General features: G+C 46.5%; 1 protein-coding gene and 1 pseudogene across 1 annotated transcript in view; one reads left to right on the top strand and one right to left on the bottom strand.

The window, feature by feature from the left end:
- Window positions 1–10,257: 10,257 nt before the first annotated feature.
- The window catches only part of PPFIA1 (PTPRF interacting protein alpha 1), a 111,628-nt gene continuing 97,367 nt past the window's right edge, over window positions 10,258–24,518 (top strand). Inside the window, exons 1-2 of the mRNA XM_058439710.1 lie at window positions 10,258–10,456; window positions 11,720–11,983. Coding sequence (XP_058295693.1) covers window positions 11,720–11,983 — 264 coding nt within the window. The 5' untranslated portion in view covers window positions 10,258–10,456. The remainder of the gene's footprint in view (window positions 10,457–11,719; window positions 11,984–24,518) is intronic.
- On the bottom strand, window positions 16,674–19,748 carry LOC116469124 (histone H2A.Z-like; annotated as a pseudogene).

The raw sequence follows: 24,518 nt of genomic DNA on the forward strand, positions 1-24,518 counted from the left end.
TTCTCAGTGTTTCACTGCGTGCAACCATCACCACCATCCATCTCCACAATTTTTTTTTTCTTTTTGAGACGGAGTTTCACTCTGTCGCCTAGGCTGGAGTGCAATAGTGAGATCTCGGGTCACTGCAACCTCTGCCTCCTGGGTTCAAGCGATTCTCCTGCCTCAGACTCCCGAGTAGCTGGGATTACAGGCATGCGCCACCACGCCTGGCTAATTTTGTATTTTTAGTAGAGACAGGGTTTCTTCATGTTGATCAGGCTGGTCTCGAACTCCTAACCTCAGGTGATCCTCCCGCCTCGGCCTCCCAAAGTGCTGGGATTACAGGCGTGAGCCACCTCGCCCAGCCATCTCCAGAATTTTTCATCTTGCAAAACTGGAACTCTGTGCCCATTAAATAGTATCTCCCCATTTCCCATCCCCCAGCCCCTGGCACCCACCATTCTACTGTCTGTCTTTATGGGTTTGACTACTCTAGGGACCTCAGATAAGTGGAATCACATGGTATTTACCCTTTGTGTTTGACTTAGTTCACTGAGCATAATGCCTTTGAGACTCGTCCATAAGGTTACTTTTTATTTATTTTTTTAATTTTATTTTTTCTGAGACAGGATCTCACTCTGTCACCCAGCCTGGAGTGCAGTGGCACGATCACCACTCACTGCAGGCACAACCTCCTGGGCTCAGGTGATCCTCCCACCTCGGCCTCCTGAGTAGCTGGGACTACAAGCGTGCACCCACCACACCCAGCTATGTTTTTGTATTTTTAGTAGAGATGGGGTTTCACCGTGTTGCTCAGGCTGGTCTCAAACTCCTGGGCTCAAGCCATCTGCCCGCCTTGGCCTCCCAAAGTGCTGGAATTACAAGCGTGAGCCACTGTACCCAGCCCAGATTACTTTTTTAATGGTGAAACTATTTCATCTGCTTCACAAAAAAATTATAGCCCACAGTGAATACTCAGACTCTGGAAAATGCCAGCAAATACATTGGGTAGGATTCAAATAACACGAACATTGAGATCTGTTAGCAAGGTTAACAGTGCTAATATTTAGAATCACACGTTGAAGTTGCTGGTTTGAGGACTTAGCTGCTTATTTCTTAGAATACCACTCATAGGATTTGCATAAAATACACTATGTGTGTAAACTCAACAACATTTATTTTCAAGAATAACACTGTTTGGCAGAGGCAAGGGCCAGGGCAGGCATACACAACAGGGCACAGCCACAGGCAAGACGGACGTGTTCTCTCCCACATACTTCTGTCCCAGTTCCAGGAATGTTGACCTTAACCTTCAGCTCCATGTGTCAGCGCTTCCTACTCTAGCTTTTTTTTTTTTTTTGGAGACGGGGTCTCACTCTATCGCCCAGACCAGAGTGCAGTGGCGTGATTACTTCTTCTGTTTTTTTTTTTTTGAGACAGAGTCTTGCTCTGTTGCCCAGGCTGAAGTGCAATGGCACGATCTCGGCTCATTGCAACCTCCGCCTCCTGGGTTCAAGTGATTCTCCTGCCTCAGCCTCCTGAGTTCAAGTGATTCTCCTGCCTCAGCCTCCTGAGTAGCTGGGATTATAGGTGCCTGCCACCACACCTGGTTAATTTTTTGTATTTTTAGTAGAAACAGGGTTTCACCATGTTGGCCAGGCTGGTCTCGAACTCCTGACCTCCTTATCTGCCCGCCTCGGCCTCCCAAAGTGCTGGGATTACAGGTGTGAGCCACTATGCCCAGCCCTGCCCTAGCTTTTGAATTGACATCAGTGCCTTCCTTAGAGCTGGTAACCTCTCTCTATGTTGATTAAGTTTGTTTCTCCAGTGGGAATCCTACTTTTCCCTTTTTTTTCCATCTATCAATTGATTTTTTTTTTTTTTTTTTGAGACAGGGTCTTGCTGTCGCCCAGGCTGGAGTGCAGTGGCGCAGTCTCCGCTCACTGCAGGCTCCGCCCCCTGGGGTTCACGCCATTCTCCTGCCTCAGCCTCCCGAGTAGCTGGGACTACAGGCGCCTGCCACCTTGCCCGGCTAATTTTTTGTATTTTTAGTAGAGACGAGGTTTCGCGTGTTAGCCAGGATGGTCTCGATCTCCTGACCTCGTGATCCACCCGCCTTGGCCTCCCAAAGTGCTGGGATTACAGGCAGGGGCCACCGCGCCCGACCTTTTTTTTTTTTTTTTTTTTTTGAGAGGAAGTTTTGCTCTTGTTGCCTGGCTACAATGCAATGGCGTGATCTCGGCTCACTGCAACCTCTGCCTCCCAGGTTCAAGGGATTCTCCTGCCTCAGCCTCCTCAGTAGCAGGGACTACTGGTGACTGCCACCACGCCTGGCTAATTTTTTGTATTTTTAGTAGAGGCGGGGTTTCACCATGTTGGCCAGGCTGGTCTCAAACTCCTGACCTCAGGTGATCCGCTCACCTTGGCCTCCCAAAGTGCTGGGATTACAGGCATAAGCCACTGTACTCAGCCTTATTGACTGATTTTTCTTGTTATTCAGGATTGGGAAAGGGACTGATTTCCTGCAAGATGGTGGGAAAGAATTTCCTGGAAGCACAGTGGGCAGAATCTTTCGTTATGGTCTCACAGCAGCTGCCACAGCCCCCAGTCCCAGTCCTAAAGGACAGAGGCCATGCGGCTTTCTTCTGCTCTCTTTCTTCAGAGAGGGAAGTCCCAGGAGTCTCTGCACACTTTCCCTTATGTGTCACAGATGAGAACAGGACTCTAGCTTGTCAGGGGCAAAGGGGAAGAAGATGCTAGCAGAGTTGGTCCAAGCCTGATTCATGCTGTGGGGATGGGCATGCCCCAAATACAAAAAGACTTCCACCAGTGATAATACTGTTCATATGGCACTTCCCAACTCAACCCTCGCGGCAATCCTATGAGGTGGTGCTACCATCTTTGCTTTACAAATGAGGACAGTGTGGCCCAGAGAGGCCATGCAGCTTACTTAGGAGTATACAGCTACGGCAAAGAAGCAGAGCCAAATCTGACCCGAGCTACCTGGCTCCGGGGTCGGCATCCACACCCACCATGCAGAAGTGTCTTCAAAGAGGGCACAGCGATCAGGCAGGGGACCAGGTAGGGGGACTGCCGCAGTCAACTCTCATTTCCAGCCGTAAAAGTCTCACAATGAATATCGCAGGGTGGTCTATGGGTGTTATTATCCCCATTTGACAGATGAGGAGATTGAGGCTTAGTAGAGGTTAGTGCCTTGCCCCAGGGCAAGGTAAAGAGCTGGGAGTGCAGCTGAGACCTCTGAGTTGGACTACCTCTGTCTGGGCTCTTCTCCCTGTAACAGTGGGACATTTTTATTAGGTGGCTCTGATTGATGAACACAATGAGATTGTCAAGAGAAGCAAGTTCCAAAATGCTTGACTTCCCTTTGAAATATAATTATAGACATACATTATATTATGAATAAGACAAAAGTCTTCATGTCCACGCAGAAGGCCGTGAGATGCCCAAAGGATTGGGAACCTCCCTGTACCTGATGTTGGGATAGGGGCAATGGAGACGATTTCAGACAAGATGGATCAGGGAGACAGATTCAGAGACCAGGGCTCAGTACCTTGGTGTCCCATCCCTGGTGGAAGGGTTTGACTCCTGCTTTGGGGGCCTGGAGATAACTTTTGACGTAGCAGCAAGAACATTGGCTTTGGAGCCAGAGAGTTTTGGGCTCAAGTCACTGTTTCTACCAAATCATAAACTGTGGGATATGGGGTATGTTATCTAATCCTTCTGGGTCTCAGTATTTTCAACTGTAAAAGGATGTAGGATATACTTGTGAGGATTTGTGGAGTTAGATGGGTTAAAGACTTTTTGTAAAATGATCTGGAAATTGTAAAATGCTCTGTAACTTTCTTATTATCACTTCATCCAGAGGTGTCCGTGCTCTTCGGACTGACCTGAACAAAACAAGCTCCCAACATAGTCATTGATGGACCAAATTTTTTTTTTCTTTAGAGATGAAGTCTCACTCTGTCACCCAGGCTGGAGTGCAGTAGCACAATCTTGGTTCACTGCAACCTCCGCCTCCCGGGTTCAAGCGATTCTTGTGCCTCTCAGCCTCCCGAGTACTGGGATCACAGGCGCATGTTACCACGCTTGGTTAATTTTTGCATTTTTTTTTATAGAGACGGTGTTTCGCCGTGTTGGCCAGTCTGGTCTCAAACTCCTGACCTCAAGTGATCCACCCGCCTCAGCCTCCCAAAGTGCTAGGATTACAGGCGTGAGCCACCGCGCCTGGCCAATGGACCAATTTTTAATTAATCGGCTTACCATGAGGCATCGAACTGCCATAGAAACCAGAACACTCAGGCCAATGATCTCCCCAGCTATGGCCACTAGAGGCTCAGTTTCCTCATCTGCAAAATGGAAAGAATACAGGCATAGCCATGGGGAGAACTAATTTTTTTTTTTTTTGAGATGGAGTCTCACTGTCGCCCAGGCTGGAGTGCAGTGGCACCATCTTGGCTCATTGCAACCTCTGCCTCACAGCCCTGGAGAACTATTTTAAGAACGAAATGGTGGCCAGGCGCGGTCGCTCACACTTGTAATCCCGGCACTTTGGGAGGCCGAGGTGGGCGGATCACCTGAGGTCAGGAGTTTGAGACCAGCCTGACCAATATGGTGAAACCTTGTCTCTACTAAAGATACAAAAATTAGCCAGGCATGGTGGTGCATGCCTGTAATCTCAACTACTCAGGAGGCTAAGGCAGGAGAAGCGCTTGAACCCGGGAGGCGGAGGTTGCGGTGAGCTGAGATCGCACCACTGCATTCCAGCCTGGGCAACAGAGTGAGACTTCATCTTGGAAAAAAAAAAAAGAATGAAATGAGATGAGTAAGTAAAATGGTAGCTCTTGGCCCTGGGAATTGAATTATATCGGCTGCACTGCAGACCAACTGGTAAAATGTTTTCTCTTCAGTTGTTCCTTAAAGAGGCCACTCCTTGATCACAACAATATGGGGACAGGACGGGGAATCGAGAGCCCTGGGTTCACTCAAGGCTCCACCTCCAGCTCTGCCCCACACTCTCTGAGTGTCTACAGGGAAATCTGTTTTCCATCTCTGGGTTTCAGCTTCCTCCTCTTAAAGGAAGGACCACATCCTCCACCATCCACCGCCCTAGGGCTCCTCCAGCTCAGACCTCCCCCTGAACTGTGTTGTCACAGCACCCATTCATTAGGTGGCTTTACATGTTCTGGGTAGATTTGGGCACATCCTGATCTCTGTGATTGAGGTCAGACCACACGCTGATCCCTGCAGGAACCTCCTTCTTGGGCCGCTTACATCTCTGGAGTGGAGAGGTGTCCTGGGTGATGCTCATGGTTGACAACTAACTACATCATCCAGGCACCTTCTAGAGAGCAGAGGCTGGCTGACCTCCACCGCAGCCACATTTGCAAACATGAAACCCCAGGCGTAGTGATAAATTCTCTGCTCCCTCCTCACTCCTTCTATCATATTTTCTTTAGCAAGCCTTTAACAGAAGAACTGGAGTGAAAACATTTTCCATCTTCACTGTTTTCCTGACAAGAGCTTTGGGTGACAGCATGTCACCCAAGCTCTGAGAAATGTTTTCCAGATAAATACTTCTGGGAAGTAGTTTAGTTAGGTGGTGTGAGTAAATCCATCTGAAAGGCATGTTAGCTTCCTGAAAGCAATTCTCCATGGTTCTCGCTTGTCCAGATTGAATTTTAATGAACACTTATTGGAGGTTTTCCTATTGATTATAATAATGACGCATATTCATGATAAACTATCTGGAAAATAAGGACTAGCAAAATGAAAGAAATGCAGCTTCCAACCACAATCCCACTTAAAGACCACCGCAAATATTCTGATGGGTCTTCTCAAACTCCTGACCTCAGGTGATCCGCCCACCTCGGCCTCCCAAATAACCACCGCGAACATTCTGATGGGTCTTCTTCCAGGAATATATACATATATATTTGAGGGAAGTGGGGAAAGATAAAAAACTAATTGACTACAGTAACAATATTTTCATATGTAGACATATATGTTTTTCTTTTATAATTTGAAACTTAAAATTTAATTTTGCATTTCAAAAATAGTTCATTTCATATAAAACTCATTTTATTAAAAATGTATCACCTTAACATTCTAGAGTTATTCATCTACAAGATAAATTTTACATAATACATTCTTAATCTAAACACAGACTGTTTTCTTTTTCAAATTGGGGTTCACACTCTGTATATTTGTTTGAATTTGCTTTTTTAAAAAAGTTTTTGTTTAACCATGTATACAAATTAAGGCATACTATACATATTAATGTACAGTTATTTGACATATATAGTAATGTAACTACCACCACAATCATGATATATGTAATTATCTAAAATATGACTGTGGGCCAGGTGCGGTGGCTCACGCCTGTAATCCTAGCACTTTGGGAGGCTGAGGTGGATGGGTCACCTGAGGTCAGGAGTTCGAAACCAGCCTGTCCAACATGGTGAAACCCAGTCTCTACTAAAAATACAAAAATTAGCCAGATGTGCCTGTAGTCCCAGCTACCCAGGAGGCTGAGGCAGGAGAATCTCTGGAACCCCAGGAGGCGGAGGCTGCAGTGAGCCGAGATCACACCACTGCACTCCAGCCTGGGCGACAGGGCAAGATTCAGTCTCAGAAAAAATGACTGTGAATGTCACCAAGTTTTCTGTCATTTGGAAGTGCAATAATTTAACCAATCTTGTTTTCTTGGCCATTTAGGTTGTTTACGATTTCCCCCTTACTGATTTTGCGATCTGGGGGAATGAAATAATAAATGAATTAAAATGAATGAGGGCCATGAGTGGTGGCTCATGCCTGTAATTCCAGCACTTTGGGAGGGCGAGGTGGGAGGACTGATTGAGCTCAGGAGTTTGAGACCATCCTGGGCAACATGATGAAACCTCTTTTCTACCAAAAATACAAAAAAGTTAGCGAGGCATGGTGGTCTGTGCTGGTAGTCCCAGCTACTTGTCAGGGAGCTGAGGTGAGATGATTGATTGGGCCTGGGAGGTAGAAGCTGCAGTAAACTGTGTTTGAACCGCTATATCCCAGCCTAGGTGACTAAATGAGACCCTGTCTCAAAAAAAAAAAAAAAAAAAAAGAGAAAAAGAACAAAGGAAGGGTGAGGGGAGGGAGGGAGAGAGAGAGAGAGGGAGGAAGGAAGGAAGGAAGGAAGGAAGGAAGGAAGGAAGGAAGGAAAAAGAAAGAAAAGAAAGAAATATAATGAAATTCGGAATTCTCATTTTCCTGGAGCTATACCAACTGGGTGTCTCCCTTCTCCGCTGGAAAAATCCCACATCATTCAAGACCCAGCTCAGATATTGCCTCCTCTATGAAGCCCCCATGATGCCAGCTGGAGAGCGGGTTCCTCCCTTCCCTGTGATTCCACAGCACCAAGTCACACACTGTTTATGGGACAGACATTGCAATAGTCTGTTTTTCTTCTCTCCTCCAGGCTGTGAACTCATACTAGAAGTGATGTCTTAGCTCTGCGTTCCCAAAACCTAAGCCATGCTTGGCTCATACATGCTGCACAAATGTTCATGAAATGAATGAACATTCTACCCTGCTGAACTAAATTTTGATCTTGAGCCGATTTCTTAGAAAACAGACACTTTATGAGCATGGTGCAAACATAAGTTGGCTGCATTAAGCAGGTACCGCTAAGGAGAGCTGGAAATTTGCTGGTTTCAGACAGTGGTTCAGGGGAACTTGGGAGTTGTGCAGAATTGCTGGCATGTGGAGAGGTACAGGGTACTTGCAGAACACCTATCTAAGCAATCAACTTTACAATTTTTTTATTATTATTATTATTATTATTATTATTTTTGAGACGGAGTCTCGCTCTGTGGCCCAGGGTGGAGTGCAGTGGCGCAATCTCGGCTCACTGCAAGCTCCGCCTCCCGGGTTCAAGCAATTCTCCTGCCTCAGCCTCTCCGAGTAGCTGGGACTACAGGCGCCCGCCACCATGCCCGGCTAATTTTTTTGTATTTTTAGTAGAGACGGGGTTTCACCGTGGTCTCAATCTCCTGACCTCGTGATCCGCCCGCCTCAGCCTCCCAAAGTGCTGGGATTACAAGCGTGAGCCACCAGGCCCGGCCTACAATTTTATTATTTTTGAGACAGAGTCTCGCTTTGGCACCCAGGGTGGAATGCGGTGGCACAATCACAGCTCACTGCAGCCTCGACCTCTCAGGCTCAAGCGATCCTCCCATCTCAACCCCCCAAGTAGCTGGGACTACAGGTGTGGCCCACCTCGCTGGACTAATTTTTAATTTTTTGTATAGATCCGGGTCTCGATATATTGCCCAGGCTCATGCAATCCTCCCACGTTGGCCTCCCAGCGTGCTGGGATTACAGATGTGAGCCACTGCACCTGGCCAATTTTTTTTTTTTTTCCTGAGACAGGGCCTTGCTCTGTCTCCCAGCCTGGAGTGCAGTGGCATGATGTCCTCATTGCAACCTGCACCTCCCAGGTTCAAGCTATTCTTCCGCCTCAGCCTCCTGAGTAGCTGGGATTACAGATGCCCGCCACCACACTCGGCTAATTTTTGTATTTTTAGTAGGGATGGGGTTTCACCATGTTGGCCAGGCTGGTTTTGAACTCCTGACCTCAAGTGATCTGCCCACCTGGGTCTCCCAAAGTGCTGGGATTACAGGCTTGAGCCACCGCACCTGGCCTCACCTGGCCATTTTTACACTTTTAAAATACCAAGAAACTAGGGGCAAAAAGTACATATTCATATTTATGTGTAGTCAGTCAATAAATATTTATTGAATGAACGAATAAATTAATGGAAGGTGTACTAGATCCTGGTGTGCGAGAGTCAGTCGGAGGTAGTGCTTGTTCTTGGTGCCTCACAATGGAGAATCAAGGAATTCACCTTGCACGGCCTCATTTCTCCCTCTCCTAAGCCCTGTGCAGCCTCTTCTCAGACTTACTAGTTCTGAGGGGCTCCTGGCTGCCTCACACCAACAGCAGTGGCCAGTGGACACTGGCGATGGTGTCCTGACATTTTGATTTGTGAAGAGTTTATGCTCCGAGTCAAATCCTGGGAGGAGTGGGGAGGGCATCCGCTTTAATTAATTAGAGGTGTCTCTATTCATCTCCGTATCTGCAACATCTAGCACAAGACTTGGCCCATAGTAGGTGTTTAAAAATGCTTGCTGAGGCTGGGCGCAGTGGCTCACGCCTGTAATCCCAACACTTTGGGAGGCCGAGGCGGGCAGACCACCTGAGGTCAGGAGTTCGAGACCAGCCTGACCAACATGGAGAAATCCCGTCTCTACTAAAAATACAAAATTATTTGGACTTGGTGGCGTGCGCCTGTAATCCCAGCTACACGGGAGGCTGAGGCAGGAGAATCACTTGAACCCGGGAGGCAGAGGTTACAGTGAGCCGAGATGGCGCCATTGCACTCCAGCCTGTGTGACAAGAGTGAAACAACGTCTGAAAAAAAAAAAAACTTGCGGAAAGGATGAAATGACCAAGACTCGCGCAGTGCCGCCCGTCAGGCTCTCAACGAGTCGATCTTCACATCTGATTCATGTCTTAAAGCAGCCTCGCAGGTAGGTCTGCATCATTTTCCCATCCTACATCAGAGGCGCTGAAGCCCAGGCGGGTTTCCCGAGTCGCCCGGGCCCACGCTGCAGAGTGAAAGCCACAGCGGCAAAGCCTGCACGCTGGACGCTGCGCCGGGGCGTCCCCAAGTGCGGCAGGCAGCGCTCCGTAAGTGGGTCCTGGCGGGAACTGCGTCCATCTGAACCCAGATCAGGCCCAGGGAGACCCTGGGGGCGACGCGGCGGGCGGGGTCTGGGTCCTCGGCGGTGACTGAAGCCTCGGCTCGCTTTTCCGCAAGGTGTGAATCCAGCGCCTCCAGCTCGGGAGGGACCTGACGTGCCGGACGCGTCCGGCTCAGAACCCGAGGCGCGGCAGACACTCGGCAAAGGCCTCCGGCGTCCCTGCGGCCGTGGGAGGAGACTGGGGACGCCCGGAGCAAGACGCTGACCCGGCGAGCACCTGAGCGCCCACCTGTGTCTCATCCCGGAGGCCCCCCCGACCCGGGCGGGGCCTGGGGGCGTGGCTTCCGTCTAGCTCAGCCAATCAGTACCCCGGAGCCGCCGCCCGCCCCCGCCTGAGGAGACACCGCTTGCGTACTCGGGCTGCGGTGCTCCTCGAACCCCGCCCCCGGGGCGGTGCTGACGCTCGCGCCGACGCGCTCGACGTCGGGCACGTCGACGCCGGCGCCGCGCAGCCGGGCCCGCTCCTCCTCCGCTCCGCCAGTGTCCGGCCGCGGGCCGGCCTTAGTGACTGGGGCGGCGCGCCCTGGGGTCGCGGCGTGGGGCGGGCAGGCGGACGCCGGCCGCGGGCTGCTTTCGTCGGCTCCCAAGCTCGCCCGGAGCGAGCAGCCGCCCGCGAGCCGCCGCGGAGCCTCCTCGCCCGCTCCCGCCGGCGAGCAAGGTAAGGGAGCGGGACATTGAGGCAGGCTCGCGGCCCAAGCGTCACCGGCGGGTCCTGGTCTCCGCGGCGGCCACGCAGCCGATTAGATGTCTCCGCGGGGAAGGGTGCGCTCCGGGACGGGTGGAGGCGAGGCTGCGGCGCCGGGTCGTGCTGGGAGAGCTCCGGCGGGACCCCCGCGCCCCGAGGGACGGCTCCGGGGACTGCGCGCTGCCCCTCCCCGAGCCCCGCGCCCCGTGACCCGGGCACTGGGGCGAGGGGCGGGGACCTGCGGCCGCTGAAAGCGCTGGCCCGAGCGGGCTCCGTTGTCAACGGTCCTCACCCCCTGGGGTTCGGGGCTCCCGCTGCACCTGATACAGGAGGGGAAGGAGTGCGGCTCGAGCAGGCTGGAGGTCACCATCCCCATCAGGTGTGCCGTCTGGGGCATCCCCCCTCAGGGGTCCACCGCGCCCCGAATACTGCCCGAAAGGCTCAGAAGGGACTTCCCCTTTCCCTCGCGCTGTCTTTATATCCCAGACACTTAATAGCCTCTCATAATCTCACCTTTCACTTTTCCCTCTTTCTTAGCCGCCCCCGGCTGTATCGACCTGCTATATTTCCATTGTGGATTTTTTTTTTTTTGGTTGTAAACTTACGTAAGTTAGGTTGACCAACCGTTGCAGCCATTGGAAAACACTTCTACCGGTGTTTAACAAATCCAGTTCCTTTTAGTGCTCACCAAATCCAGCCCAAGAATTCAGGGAACCGTCAGTTCTTCCCGGGAGCTGACTGCACACATTCCTGCAAGATGCCGGATGGATTTTGTACTTGTCAGTTTTGCTGGTTGTATGCTCCTTCTGTGCTTTTCCTGAAAAATGATTGGGTGACATGTGTTTTGACTTTCTCCCCACCCCCCCCCCCCCCCCCCCCCCCACCCCACTGGGAAGTAAAAAAAATAGGTAACAGAAGCACACTTGTTTTCAGCAAAAACAAGTACAGCTTTGCAAACAGACTACCCCAGGGTTTGCCCTTTTTTCTGAGGGTAGTCCTCTGGGATCTTGACCCCTTCCCTGGATTTTTGTCTGTGTTAATGTCTTCATGTGGTGTATTTCTGCACTTAATATTTGCCCTGTATATGTTTTCCCAGCTTATTTACACACAAAGCATAACAGATCTGAGGATAATGAGGCTGCCCATCTTTTTAGCTACAGATACCTGTAAAGTTGCATATTTGTGGGAACCTGTATTCTGCACTTAATGACTGTAGCCTGGGTCTTTCATTTCAAGATGATGTGCGAGGTGATGCCGACCATCAGCGAAGCAGAAGGCCCCCCTGGAGGAGGTGGAAGCCATGGTTCCGGCTCCCCTTCACAGCCAGATGCAGATTCACATTTTGAACAGTTGATGGTCTCCATGCTAGAAGAAAGGGACCGCCTTCTTGACACACTGAGAGAGACTCAAGAAACGCTGGCCTTAACCCAGGGGAAGTTACACGAGGTTGGTCATGAAAGAGATTCCTTGCAGAGACAGCTCAACACGGCACTTCCACAGGTATGAGTGCTTTTAACCGGAAACTCTATAGATTTTTTTCCACTAAATGTTTTTTTATTGGTGTCATCTTTGGTTAATGTTTCAGGTGAGTATTTTCCGTAACCATTTGTGAAATGATAGTTTCTGGTGTTTGTAAATCAAATACAAAGTTCCTAGGGATTAAAGTTCTTAGGGAGAACAAATTGTTGTACTCTAAAGTCATGTGAAAATACCTCATTATTTTCATTCCTATCTTTGGGAACTGCCTAGGTTCAGGAAGTTCTCCAGAGTTTTTGAAAAAGGGCTCTGAAGCAACCAATCTGTGTGGTGCCTCCGTTCTGTTGTCTTAAGCCTTTTCTGGCTAAACTTGTACTTCTCATGGATTGTCTCATGTATTTCTAATTTCCTAATGTAATTTAATAGACAAATAGGATTGATTTCACGGAAAAAATGTATTATTTTGATAGTCCACCTTTATCAGAACATCTAGGTTTTGTAAGTCACATTTGTTTTAGGGGATAGAAGACTCGAGATTGATTCCTTAAGAACTTTTTCCTTGGCAGACGAGAATTTTAAAGCTTAGGCCAGTGATTGGCTCATGCCTATAATCCCAGCACTTTGGGAGGCTGAGGCAGGCGGATCACCTGAGGTCAGGAGTTTGAGACCAGCCTGGCCAACATGGCAAAACCCTGTCTCTATCAAAAATACAAAAATTCGCGGAGCGTGGTAGCGCGCACCTGTAGTCCCAGCTACTCAGAGGCTGAGGCATGAGAATCACTTGAACCCGGGAGGCGGGGGTTGCAGTGAGTCAAGATTGCACCACTGCTCTCCAGCCTGTCTCAAAAAAAAAAAAAAAAAAAAGGATTTTTAAAGCTTAGAACAACTGAAATTGTTACTCTGAGTATATTACATTTGGACTAGTGTTTGAAAGACTTTGCTCATGGAGTTGAATAGGATTTACTTAATGGTAGGTAAAGGGAGAAAGTGTAAAAACTAGAAGAGTGTAAGGTGAGTGGCACGGGGCATAGTGGGAGAGAAGTGGGTTATTTAGGTGTTTCAGAGCTGTCTAGGCGCCATGTTACTCGTCATTAAGTGCCTTTGGGGTGCATTCATGTAGACCCGCATAAGCATACATTTATACTCGCATGATGGATCTGCAGTGATAAATTAGTAAATGAATAATTACTACCCTTAATGTATTTCTTGGCTGTAGTCAGTTCTCCTGAAAGATTGATAAGCCAAACGTGGGTTTCCTTTTTAGCAACAATAATTTGACGTTAGCACTATATGTTCCTTTTTTGTTGGATTAGAGAATCATTAAGATTTTTCTCATTTCAATCTTATAAATTACCAAGTTTATTTAGGTTGAGTTTTATTACTACAATTTTAAAAGAAGTAGCCAATTTGTGTTTTACCAGGATTTTATTGTATTTGTAATTTAAGGTACATGTATTGAAGTGTATATCAAATACTAATGTACTTAATAAGGTAGGTTTTGGAAAGAATGGGCACACAAGACATGCCAGGGAAGTGACAGGAGTTTTGTAGAGTTAGTCTCAGGCTATGGAGGTGTCACACACACTGGTGACATGGTTGCTCAGTGACTTGTTTCTGGCACTGCTCAGTGTAGCAGCCTGGAAATGCCTGATTCAGTGGATAATGTGATGATGCCGACGGTTCACGCCACCACCTGAGCACCTGATTCCAGCCTTTCAAAAATGGAAACTATTAAATAAACTTGTTTTGGACCCTTCCCTTTCCTGGAATCTGGTTCATCTTTGGTGGCTGGTAGCGTGACCAGATAATGAGTCCAGGAAGTGCGTTTGTGCTCCTGGCACATTGTGGAGGCAAGTCAGAGTGTACTTAAAAATATACATAACCATAGCATACAGCAGAAAAATTCACAAATCATAAGTATACATCTCAGTGGACTTTTCACAAAGTTAACACACTTGCATAACCACCACCCAGATCAAGAAATGGAACATCATCAGACTTCCTAGAAGTCCCCTCCTAACTATTCCCAGTAATTGTCCCCCAGAGCTAACCAAGATCTTGACCTTTCACCATTGATTACTTTTGCCTGTTCTTGACTTTGTTTAAGTAAAGTAAAATAATTTGTATGTTTTGCTTCTTCATTCTGTCATCAGCATCACGTTTGTGAGATGCAGCTATATTCTCATGCAGCCTGCTCATTCTCACCTGCTCTCTGGTCATCCAGTGCACGAACAGACAGAATTTATTCTTTCTACTGCTCACAGACATTTGGGGTTGTTTCCAGTTTTTACACATGCTCCCCTAATATTCTTGTTTGTTATTTGGTGCAGATGTGTATAAACTTCTTTTTTTTTTTTTTTTTTTGAGATAGGGTCTCACTCTGTTGCCCAGGCTGGAGTGTAGTGGCATGATCTCCGCTCACTGTAGCCTCCACCTCCCAGGTTGAAGTGATTCTCCTGCCTCAGTGCCCCAAGTAATGGGAATACAGGCACGCATCACCACCCTCTGCTAATTTTTTATTTTTTGTAGAGGTGGGTTTTTACCGTGTTGCCCAGGCCAGAGGATATGTATACACTTCTGTTGGGTTTCTACAAAGGAGTGGAATGCAAATGATGGTGTGTGCATTTGTTCAGCCTCAGTAGATAGTGCCAAAAGTGGTGGTTGTGACAGTTTGTACTACCCCAGCAATGTATGAGAAGTCAATTGTTCCTATCCTCTTCAGCACTTGGTATTGTTGGGTCTTTTAATTTTAGCTGTTGTGGTGGCTATTAGCTGGTAGGTGGCACAGTATGGTCTGAATTTGCTGCTCCCTAATGGCCAGGAACATGCAGAGGTAAAGCATCTCTGCCTGTGTTCACTGGCCACCTGGGTGTCTTTTGTGAAACGGTTATCTTTTGCCCATCTGTTGATTGGGTTGTCTATTTTGTTTCTTACTGATTTGAAGGAGTTTTCTGTATATTCTGAGTACATATGTGCATGACAGATTGTTTTTAAACTCTTGTGTTTGCCTTTTCACTCTCTCAGTGGTATCTTTTGATACACAGAAGTTTTAAATTTTTAATGTAGCCCAGTTGATCAATCTTTTCAGTAATGTTTAATGCTCTTTGTGTCCTGTTTAAGAAATTTGCTAGGTCAAGTTCATCAAGATATTCTACATTGTCTTCTAAAAACTGTATTTTTTAATCTTCCATGCGAAATTGACTTTGTTTATGGTATGCGATGGGGCCAAGAGTCTCTCTCTCTTTTTTTTTAATGGATATCTAGTTGACCTTGCATAATTTCTTAAAAGAGCATTCTTTCCCCAGTATACTACATGCACTGTCATCTCAGTCCAGTTACTGTAAGTGTGTGGGTCTGTTTCTGGACTCTCTTCTGCTCCTTTGATCTTTTTGTCATCTTTGCACAAATAGCACAATGTCTAAATTCTCGTAGATATAGTCTGTCTTGAGATCTGGTAATTTAAGAAAAGGGTTCTCACTCGGTTGCCCAGACTAGTCTCGAACTCCTGCTCTCAAGTGATCCTCTCATCTTGGTCTCCCAAAGTGCTGGGATTACCATTGTGAGCCACCACACCTGGCCCTGTAGATATTCTTTATCAAAATGTAGAAATTCTCCTCTTCTTAGTTTGCCAAGAGTCTTTTAAAAACCATGAGCAGGTATTAAATTTCTTAACATGGACTTTCTGCATCTTTTGAGACAGTCATGTGATTTTTCTGTTATGTGGGAATTTAACTGTTTTTATTTGTTTATTTTTGAGATGGGGTCTTGCTCCATTACCTAGCCCGCAGTGCAGTGGCGCCATCATAGATTGCTGTAGCCTTGAACTCCTGGGCTAAAGTGATCTTCCCACCTCAGCCTCTCAAGTAGTTGGAATTATAGATTATAGATGCACGCCACTGCGCCTTGCTTTTTTTTTTTTTTTTAATTGCATATTGTTTGTAGCCTGGGGAAACAACCTCAGGAGCTCCTGAGAAAGAGCACCTCCCTTTTAAAAAAATTCACAATTGTAGAATAATTCCAATCTGATCTTGATGTATTCTCCTTTTACTGGATTATATTTGGTAAAATTTTGTTTAGGATTATTGCATTTATATTCACGAGAAAGATTGACTTGTAATTTCACTTTCCTTCAGTGCCCTTGTTGGGATTTGGTATCAAGGTTATGCTGGTTTCTTAAAACGAGGTGGAATGTATTCCTTCTTTTTCTACTCCCTAGAAGAGTTCCTATGAAATTTGTGTTTTCTTCCTTAAATGTTTGAAAGAATTCTTTGGCAAAACCAGCTCGTGTAGGGTTTTTAGAATTAATTTTATAGGTAGATGTAGGATTTTGAATATTTCTTCATGTGTCTATTTAGATAAAGCATTTTTCCCCACTAGAGATTTGTTCAGGCCACCCAGACTTTCCAATTTGTAACTTTAAAGTGGTTTATAATCCTTATCATCTGCAAGATCTGTAGTGATGTCCCCTTTTAATAATTCTTGATATCAATAATTCATATATTGTCTCTTAATCAGTCTTTTTGGGAGTTTGTCAATTTTGTAAGTTCTTTTAAGGGACCAACTTTTGGCTTTACATTTTTTTCTGCTTACATTTGTTTTCTATTGCATTAATTTCTACTTTTTTTTTTACTTTGTTTTTTTGTTTGAGATATATATATATAGATATCTATCTATCTATATAGATATATATTTTTTTTTTTTTTAGGCAGAGTCTCATGTCTCATTGTGTCTCCCAGGGTGGAGTGCAGTGGCATTGATCTCAGCTCACTGCAACCTCTGCCTCCCGGTTTCAAGCAATTCTCCTGCCTCAGCCCCCCGAGTAGCTGGGATTACAGGCATGTGCCACCATGCCTAGCTAATTTTTGTATTTTTAATAGAGATGGGGTTTTGCCATGTTGGCTAGGTTGGTCTCGAACTCCTGGCCGCAAGTGATCCACCTGCCTCGGCCTCCCAGAGTGCTGGGATTAGAGATGTGAGCCATTGCACCTGGCCTTTTCTAGTTTCTTGAATAGATACTTGTTTTAACTTTTTTCTTTCTAATATGTGTATTTAAGTCTATACATTCCTCTCTAAACACACTTTGAGATGCATGTCACAAGTTTTGATATGTCAAATTTTCATTGTCTTTTATGTAAAAATATGTTGTAATTTTCACTGTGGTATCGTTTGTTATTCATACAACTTTTAGAAGTGTGTTTCTCAACTTCCCTGTGTTTGTGGGGCATTTTCTAGATACCCTTTTATTGATTTCTAGCTTAATTCTATTAAGATCCTAAATATATTCTGCATTATTTAAATCCTTCGAAATGTGTTGAACTTTCCTAATAGCCCAGCGTATACTCAGTGTTATTAAATGTTTCCCAGGCACTTGAAAGTAATATATATTGATAGGAATGTAGTGTTCTCTGTATATCAATTATATCAATTGTTTCAGTCATGTAATTCAGATTCTAGTAGCCACATGAACAGATATAGTATACATTTTAAATTTAAGCCTGATTTATTACTTTTACTGCTTCCCAGACACTGCTGTTTCCTTAGATACTTGAACTGGATTTAACTCCCTCCTACCGTGTTTGTGTCATTGTTTTATATAGTTCAGTTTAATTTATATTTATTTTTAAAAATAGAGACAGCGTCTTGCTGTATTGTCCCAGCTGCTCTTCAACTCCTGGCCTCAGGTGATCCTCCCCCATTAGCCTCCCGAAACAATGGGATCCAGGCGTGAGCCACTACACACTTTTAGCTGCATCTTACAAGTTTATGTACTTTAATTTTAGATATACTTTTTGCAGTATCATAATTATTTTGTACAGTTAATGTTTATGTAGATTTATCCTCGTAGTTACCATTTTTGTTGCTCTTCATTCTTTATTGTTGTTTCATGTTTCTGCTGGGGAATATATTTCTTGTTTGTTTTTTTTCTTTTTTTCTTTTTTGAGACAGAGTCTTGCTCTGTTGCCCAGGCTGGAGTGCAGTGGCACGATCTCGGCTCACTGCAACCTCCATCTCCTGTGTTTGAGCGATTTTCTTGCCTCAGCCTTCTGAGTAGATGGGACTACAGGCATATGCCACCACATCCGGCTAATTGTTGTATTTTTAGTAGAGACTGGGTTTCACCATGTTGCCCAGGCTGGTCTCAAGCTCCTGACCTCAAGTGATCTGCCTGCTTCAGCCTCCAAAGTACTGGGATTACAGATGTGAGCCACTGCGCCCAGCATTTCTTTTCCCTGAAGAACTTTCTGCGGTATTTCTTTGAGTTCATATCTGTGGATAATGAATTGTCATTTTTGTTTGCCTGAAAATTTTCTATTTTGCCTTTAGTTTTTTTTTTGTTTGTTTTGTTTTGTTTTTTAAGATGGAGTCTTGCTCCGTCGCCAGTCTGGAGTGCAGTGATGTGATCTCGGCTCACTGCAACCTCCGCCTCCCGGGTTCAAGCAATTCTCCTGCCTCAGCCTCCTGAGTAGCTGGGACTACAAGCACGTGCCACCACGCCCAGCTAATTTTTGTATTTTTAGTAGAGAAGGGGTTTCACCATGTTGGCCAGGATGGTCTCAATCTCTTGACCTCATGATCTGCCCTTGTCAGCCTCCCAAAGTGCTGGGATTACAGGCATGAGCCACCATGACTGGCCTTTATTTATTTATTTATTTATTTATTTTTTTCCATAAAGATGATGTTTCACAATGTTGCCCAGGCTGGGGTCAAACTCATTGGCTCAAGCAGCTGCCTGCTTCAGCCTCCCAAACTGCTGGGATTACAGGTGTGAGCCACCGTGCCCAACTTGCTTTCACTTTTGAAGAATGATTTTGCTGGGTATAGAATTCTGCGTTCGTGGTCATTTCCTTGCACCATTTTGTAGCAGCAAATTCATTGTTTTTTAGCTCGCTTCCTTTTTCTTGACAAGTCAGCTTTTGGTGTTACTGTTGTCCCATTTGAAGTAATACTTCTTTTTATTTTCCCCTCTGGTTGCTTTTTATTTTTATTTTTTGGAGAGGATATGACTTTTACTGAGTTTATCCACCAGAGTGGAAATAATGTTTGTGCATAACCGAATGTTTCTTACTATAACTCTCCATCACAATTAAAATCCAAACAGTTTTTGGAAAACAGTCAACTCAATCAAAACCCACTACTTCAGAATCAATAGCTTCTTTGAAGCCACAGTAACAAATATGGTTAAGACTTGAATGTAGAAATTTGTTGGTTGGAAAGCTTATTAAACTTCCAACTTGCTCAAGTAGAATTACAGAAAGGCAGAATTGTGTTTTTCACAGAGATATAGTTCACTGGAATCAGCAACACTGGACAGCTGGTAGAGTGTTTAGGGTCCTGAGTTAATAAGGAATCCAGGCAGCCTTGAGACAGTCTGCTGTTGTCCTTTCTTCCCAATTAGAGATTTGTGGATGTGTGGAATGACACCTTTACCAGCAATTGTAGACTTGATGACAGAACCCAATTCTTTATCTCCACGAATGGCAAGTTGCAAGTAATGAGGGATAATATGCTTTACTGTGAAGTCTTTTGATGCATTTCTTGCCAGTTCAATTACCTCTGCGGTGAGGTACTCCAGGATGGCTGTGCTATTCACAGCGGCAGTCGCACCCACACGTCCAGGACTGATTGTCCTAGATTTCAGGTGTCAGTGAATATGGCCCACCAGGAACTGCAAATTGGCTCTCTGTGAGTGGGAAGCTGGCTTTGTTGGCCTTCTGGAGTCCTTCCCAGCCTTACTGCCAGCCATTTTCAATTCTGCTGAAGCTCAAACAGGCAAGGCAGAGAAAGTACTAATCAGACACACAGCAAGATCTCACCAGCTACTCATTCCTTACACCAGGATTTGAAGCTGCCTCTGGTGGCTTGTAACATCTTCTTTGCTTTAGACATTAGCAAAACTTGATGTTTGTTGTATTGGTGGCCTGGTTCCTAATCAATTTTGGAAGTTTTGGCTCTTCTCTCTATAAATATTCCTATTTTCCACTCATCTTCACTCTGAGGGCCTCCATTTTTGTGTACATTCGGCGTTTTTTTTTTTTTTTTTTTGAGATGGAGTTTCACTATTGTTGCCCAAGTTGGAGTGCAATGGTGCGATATACATTAGGCTTTTATCATGTCCTATGTATCTCTTGTGCTCCTTTCCGTATTTTCTAGACCTTGTCTGTGTATGTGTCTAGGTGTGTGTGTGTGTGTGGGTGTGTGTATATTTAGTTTTTAGAGACTGGGTCTCTCTGTTGCCCAGGGTGGTCTTGAACTCTTGGGCTCAAGCAGTCTTCCTGCCTTGGCCTCCTAAACTGTTGGGATTACAGGCGTGAGCCACCGTGTCCGGCCTGTGTGTGTGTGTGTGTGGGGGTGTGTGTGTGTGGGGGGGGGGTGTGTGTGTATTTTTGGGACAGGGTCTTGCTCTGTTGCCCAGGCTGTAGTGTAGTGGTGCAGTCTCAGCTCACTGCAGCATCTGCCTTCTGGGCTCAAGCAATCCTCCCACCTCAGCTCCTGAGTAGCAGGGACTACAGGTGCACGCCACCACACCTGGCTAATTTCTGTATTTTCAGTGGAGATGGGGTTTTGCCATGTTGCACAGACTGGTCTCAAACTCCTGGGCTTAAGTGATCCACTTGTCTCAGTCTCCGAAAGTGTTGAGATTACAGGCATGAGCTAGCATGTGTGTATATATGTGTGTATGTATATATACATATATATAGATGTAAATATTTAAGAGACAGGTGGCTGGGTGCAGTGGCTCACGCCTGTAATCCCAGCACTTTGGGAGGCCAAGGTGGGTGAATCACCTGAAGTCGAGAGTTCGAGACCAGCCTGGCCAACATGGTGAAACCCTGTCTCTACTAAAAACACAAAAAATAGCCGGGCATGGTGGCACATGCCTATAATCCCAGCTACTTGGGAGGCTGAGGCAGGAGACTCGCTTGAACCTGGGAGATGGAGGTTGCAGTGAGCCAAGGTCACGCCATTGCACTCCAGCCTGGGTGGCAAGAGTGAAACTCCATCTTGGGGGAAAAAAAAAGACAGGCACCCTGTTGTTGCCGAGGCTGCAGTGCAGTGGCGCGCGTGATCACTGTTGACTGCAGCGTCAAACTCCAGGGCTCAAGCATCCTTCTGCCACAGCCTTCTGAGTAGCGGGGACTATAGGTATGTGCCACTGTGCCCAGCTAATTTTTAAATTTTTTGTAGAGGCAGGGTCTTGCTATTTTGCCCAAGCTGTTCTTAAACTCCTGACCTCAAGTGAGCCTCCCACCTCAACATGTCAAAGCACTGGGATTACAGGTGTGAGCTATTGTGCCCAAAATCTAAAGTCCAGATTTTTTTTACTGACCCATCTTCCACCTCACTCATCCTCTCTTCATTTGTGTCCAATCTGCTGTTTAGCCCATAGATTGAGTTCTTAATTTCTGTTATAATTTTCAATTCTAGAGTCTGCTTAATTCATTTTACTATTCTGGTTCTCTAGTGAATTTTTTTCCTTTTGTCAAGTATATTTTTGAATAATTGACATTTGCATCTGATAACTCTATTATATGGGTCACCTCTGGATCCATTTCTGTTTTTCTTTTTTCTCTTGGTTCATTTGTTGATATGCCCGTGTTTGTTTTTTTAATTGAGTCAGACATTGTGTATGAAAAACTGTAGAAAGCGCTGGGTGATGCTGTCTTCCTTCAGAAAGTTTCCCTCTGTCATCTGGCACATGCCCAGAGGAGGGACAGATCGTCTCAGCTCAGTCAGGGCCTGAGTGACCGGAGGCCGGGATTCAGTCAGTAAGCCTCAGTTGAAGCTGCCTTCCCCCAACCTCCTGCTCCTGGTGTAACCATCCAGGGATTCCATCTGAAACCCTGGAGTGTTTCCCAGGGCCCCTCTTTCTTGGCGTGTCCTGGAGCCCAAGTTTTGTCTCCTTAACGCCATGAGACTACTGAAAGCCTAGCTTCTCGGCCAGGTTTGCAGAGTGTTGGGCTCATTTCCTGTGTCTCCCTTTTTCCTGGGATCTTGGCCCCTTAAGTCCTGGCTGACTGTCAGGCCTGTACTTCTTTTTGTCTTCCCAGACCCTTGGGGCTTTCTAGAGCTCTGTAGCCTCTACTTTCTGCTGAGTTTTCTTCCCAGTTTATCAGTGTACTGCCCCCAAATCCTTCCAAGTTGTCAAATGCACTGACAGAAAGAGTGGGGGCTCCGAATAGTGGACTCACCTCAGTGGGCCTCTCTTTGGTTTGGAATGTTGGTCCCTTCAGTTGTGGCTGCCTTGGCATCTCTTTGATGCCTGCGGACTTTCAAGTCATACTCACCTTTTCTAGTTTTTGGTGGGTTGCCGGGCTACAGGCCACCCCGCGTATCGCTGAAACTGGAGCCGAAGCGGGCATGCTCTCTCTGTCTGCAGCATATGCGGAGGCTGGAGATACTGGTTATCATTACTTGATAGGGAGCATACAGAACCCACTCACCTTGCTTAGTCTACCTTGTCCAGTTTCTTTTTTTTTTCCAGTCTGCTTCTCATGACATTGTCCAGTTTCTAATCAGAATCCCCCATTTTCCCCTGCGCAGTCACTTAACCACTTAAAGACAGTAGAGCAACTGGCCCGCCCAGCGGGAGACACAGCCCTTGGCCTCCAGTTCCCGTCTTGGCCACTGTGTGGGCTGTTCCACCCTGCTCTAGTCTCTACTCTTCCCCTTGCCCTGTGTCAGACTGAGGGAGGGTTTGTGATGGCATATCTGGCAGTGGCAAAGAAGGAGGCTAGGGAGATAGGAGAGGTTGTGTGCATGGTGTTTAGTTTTATTTTGAAAATGGGGTCTTGCTATGTTGCCCAGGCTGATCTTGAACTCCAAGGCTCAAGCAATCCTTCTGCCTTGGCTTCCTGAGTAGCTACCACTACAGGCATGAACCACTGTGCCCAGCTACCTAATGTTTATTCTATGACTTGATCCCTTGTGTGTTTTCTTTTTGAGTGCTGCTTTTTTTTTTTTTTTTTTTGAGATGGAGTCTTGCTCCGTCACCCAGGCCGGAGTGCAGTGGCATGATCTCGGCTCACTGCAAGCTCTGCCTCCTGGGTTCACGCCATTCTCCTGCCTCAGCCTCCCCAGTAGCTGGGACTACAGGTGCCCGCCACTACACCCAGCTAATTTTTGTTTTGTATTTTTAGTAGAGACAGGGTTTCGCCATGTTAGCCAGGATGGTCGCGATCTCCTGACCTTGTGATCCGTCGCCTGCCTTGGCCTCCCAAAGTGCTGGGATTACAGGCGTGAGCCACTGTGCCTGGCTTTTTTGTTTGTTTGTTTTTTTTTAGAAGGAATTTTGCTCGTCACCCAGGCTGGAGTGCAATGGCGCGATCTCAGCTCACTGCAACCTCCACATCCCAGGTTCAAGCGATTCTCTTGCCTCAGCCTCCTGAGTAGCTGGGACCATAGGCGTGCATCACTGTGCCCGGCTGATTTTTGTATTTTTAGTAGAGACGGGGTTTCACCATGTTGGTCAGGCTAGTCTCGAACTTCTGACTTCAGGTGATCTGCCCGCCTCAGCCTCCCACAGTGCTGGGATTACAGGCATGAGCCATCGTGCCCGACCGACCGACCGAGTGCTTTTTTTTTTTTTTTTTTTAAACAGATATTGCTTTTGGGCTTCTCTCTAATTTCATTTTAAAGTTTCAGTTGCATTTTCAAATGGAGATTTTATTTTAAACTGGAGTGCAGTGATTTTTACAGTCTTTTTGAAAGCAACAAATGAGATTTTTAGAAGACCTCTTGCTTGAAGAACTCTTTTGTGTGAAACCTGGAAGAGAGACTATTCACCTTTCATTGCAGGTGAGGTCCCAAATTTTGCCAGTCTCTCTGCCAGTCTGCCAATCCCTGAGGCAGGGGGTACAAAACTCAGAAGACTCTGAGGACTGAGGAATGAGGTCTTCAAATCAGATCCAAACTTAGTGAAAAAGAAGTCTACCTGTGTCAGGGGTGTTTCCTGTCAAAGTGATGGGTGAGCTTCAGCTGGTTGCAGTGGAAGGTGTGCTGGACAGATTGAGGAGGCAAGAGGGTGCAAGACAGCTCATTTAGGAGGCCGTTCCTGCAATGTGGGCATGAAGTGTTATAGCCCAAACTAGGATGCTAGAATGTGAGGGCAGAGGGCGGTAGAAAAGAACAACTTGGCGGAACTGTGCGGGACTAGAGGATGAGAGCCGAGTGGCAGATGCCAGGGTCAAGCTTGTGGGGAGATGGGACGGGGGCGGGGGAGAGTAAAGAGGAGACGCTGGTGTTTGGCGATGTTGAGAGGTATTTGTGGCCGGGCGCGGTGGCTCACGCTTGTAATCCCAGCACTTTGGGAGGCCGAGGCGGGCGGATCACGAGGTCAGGAGATCGAGACCACGGTGAAACCCTGTCTCTACTAAAAAATACAAAAAATTAGCCCGGCGTGGTGGCGGGCGTCTGTAGTCCCAGCTACTCGGAGAGGCTGAGGCAGGAGAATGGCTTGAACCCGGGAGGCGGAGCTTGCAGTGAGCCGAGATTGCGCCACTGCACTCCAGCCTGGGCGACAGAGCGAGACTCCGTCTCAAAAAAAAAAAAAAAAAAAAAA

Source organism: Hylobates moloch, unplaced genomic scaffold (genome assembly GCF_009828535.3).
Source record: "Hylobates moloch isolate HMO894 unplaced genomic scaffold, HMol_V3 SCAFFOLD_5, whole genome shotgun sequence".
NCBI classification, from domain to species: domain Eukaryota; kingdom Metazoa; phylum Chordata; class Mammalia; order Primates; family Hylobatidae; genus Hylobates; species Hylobates moloch.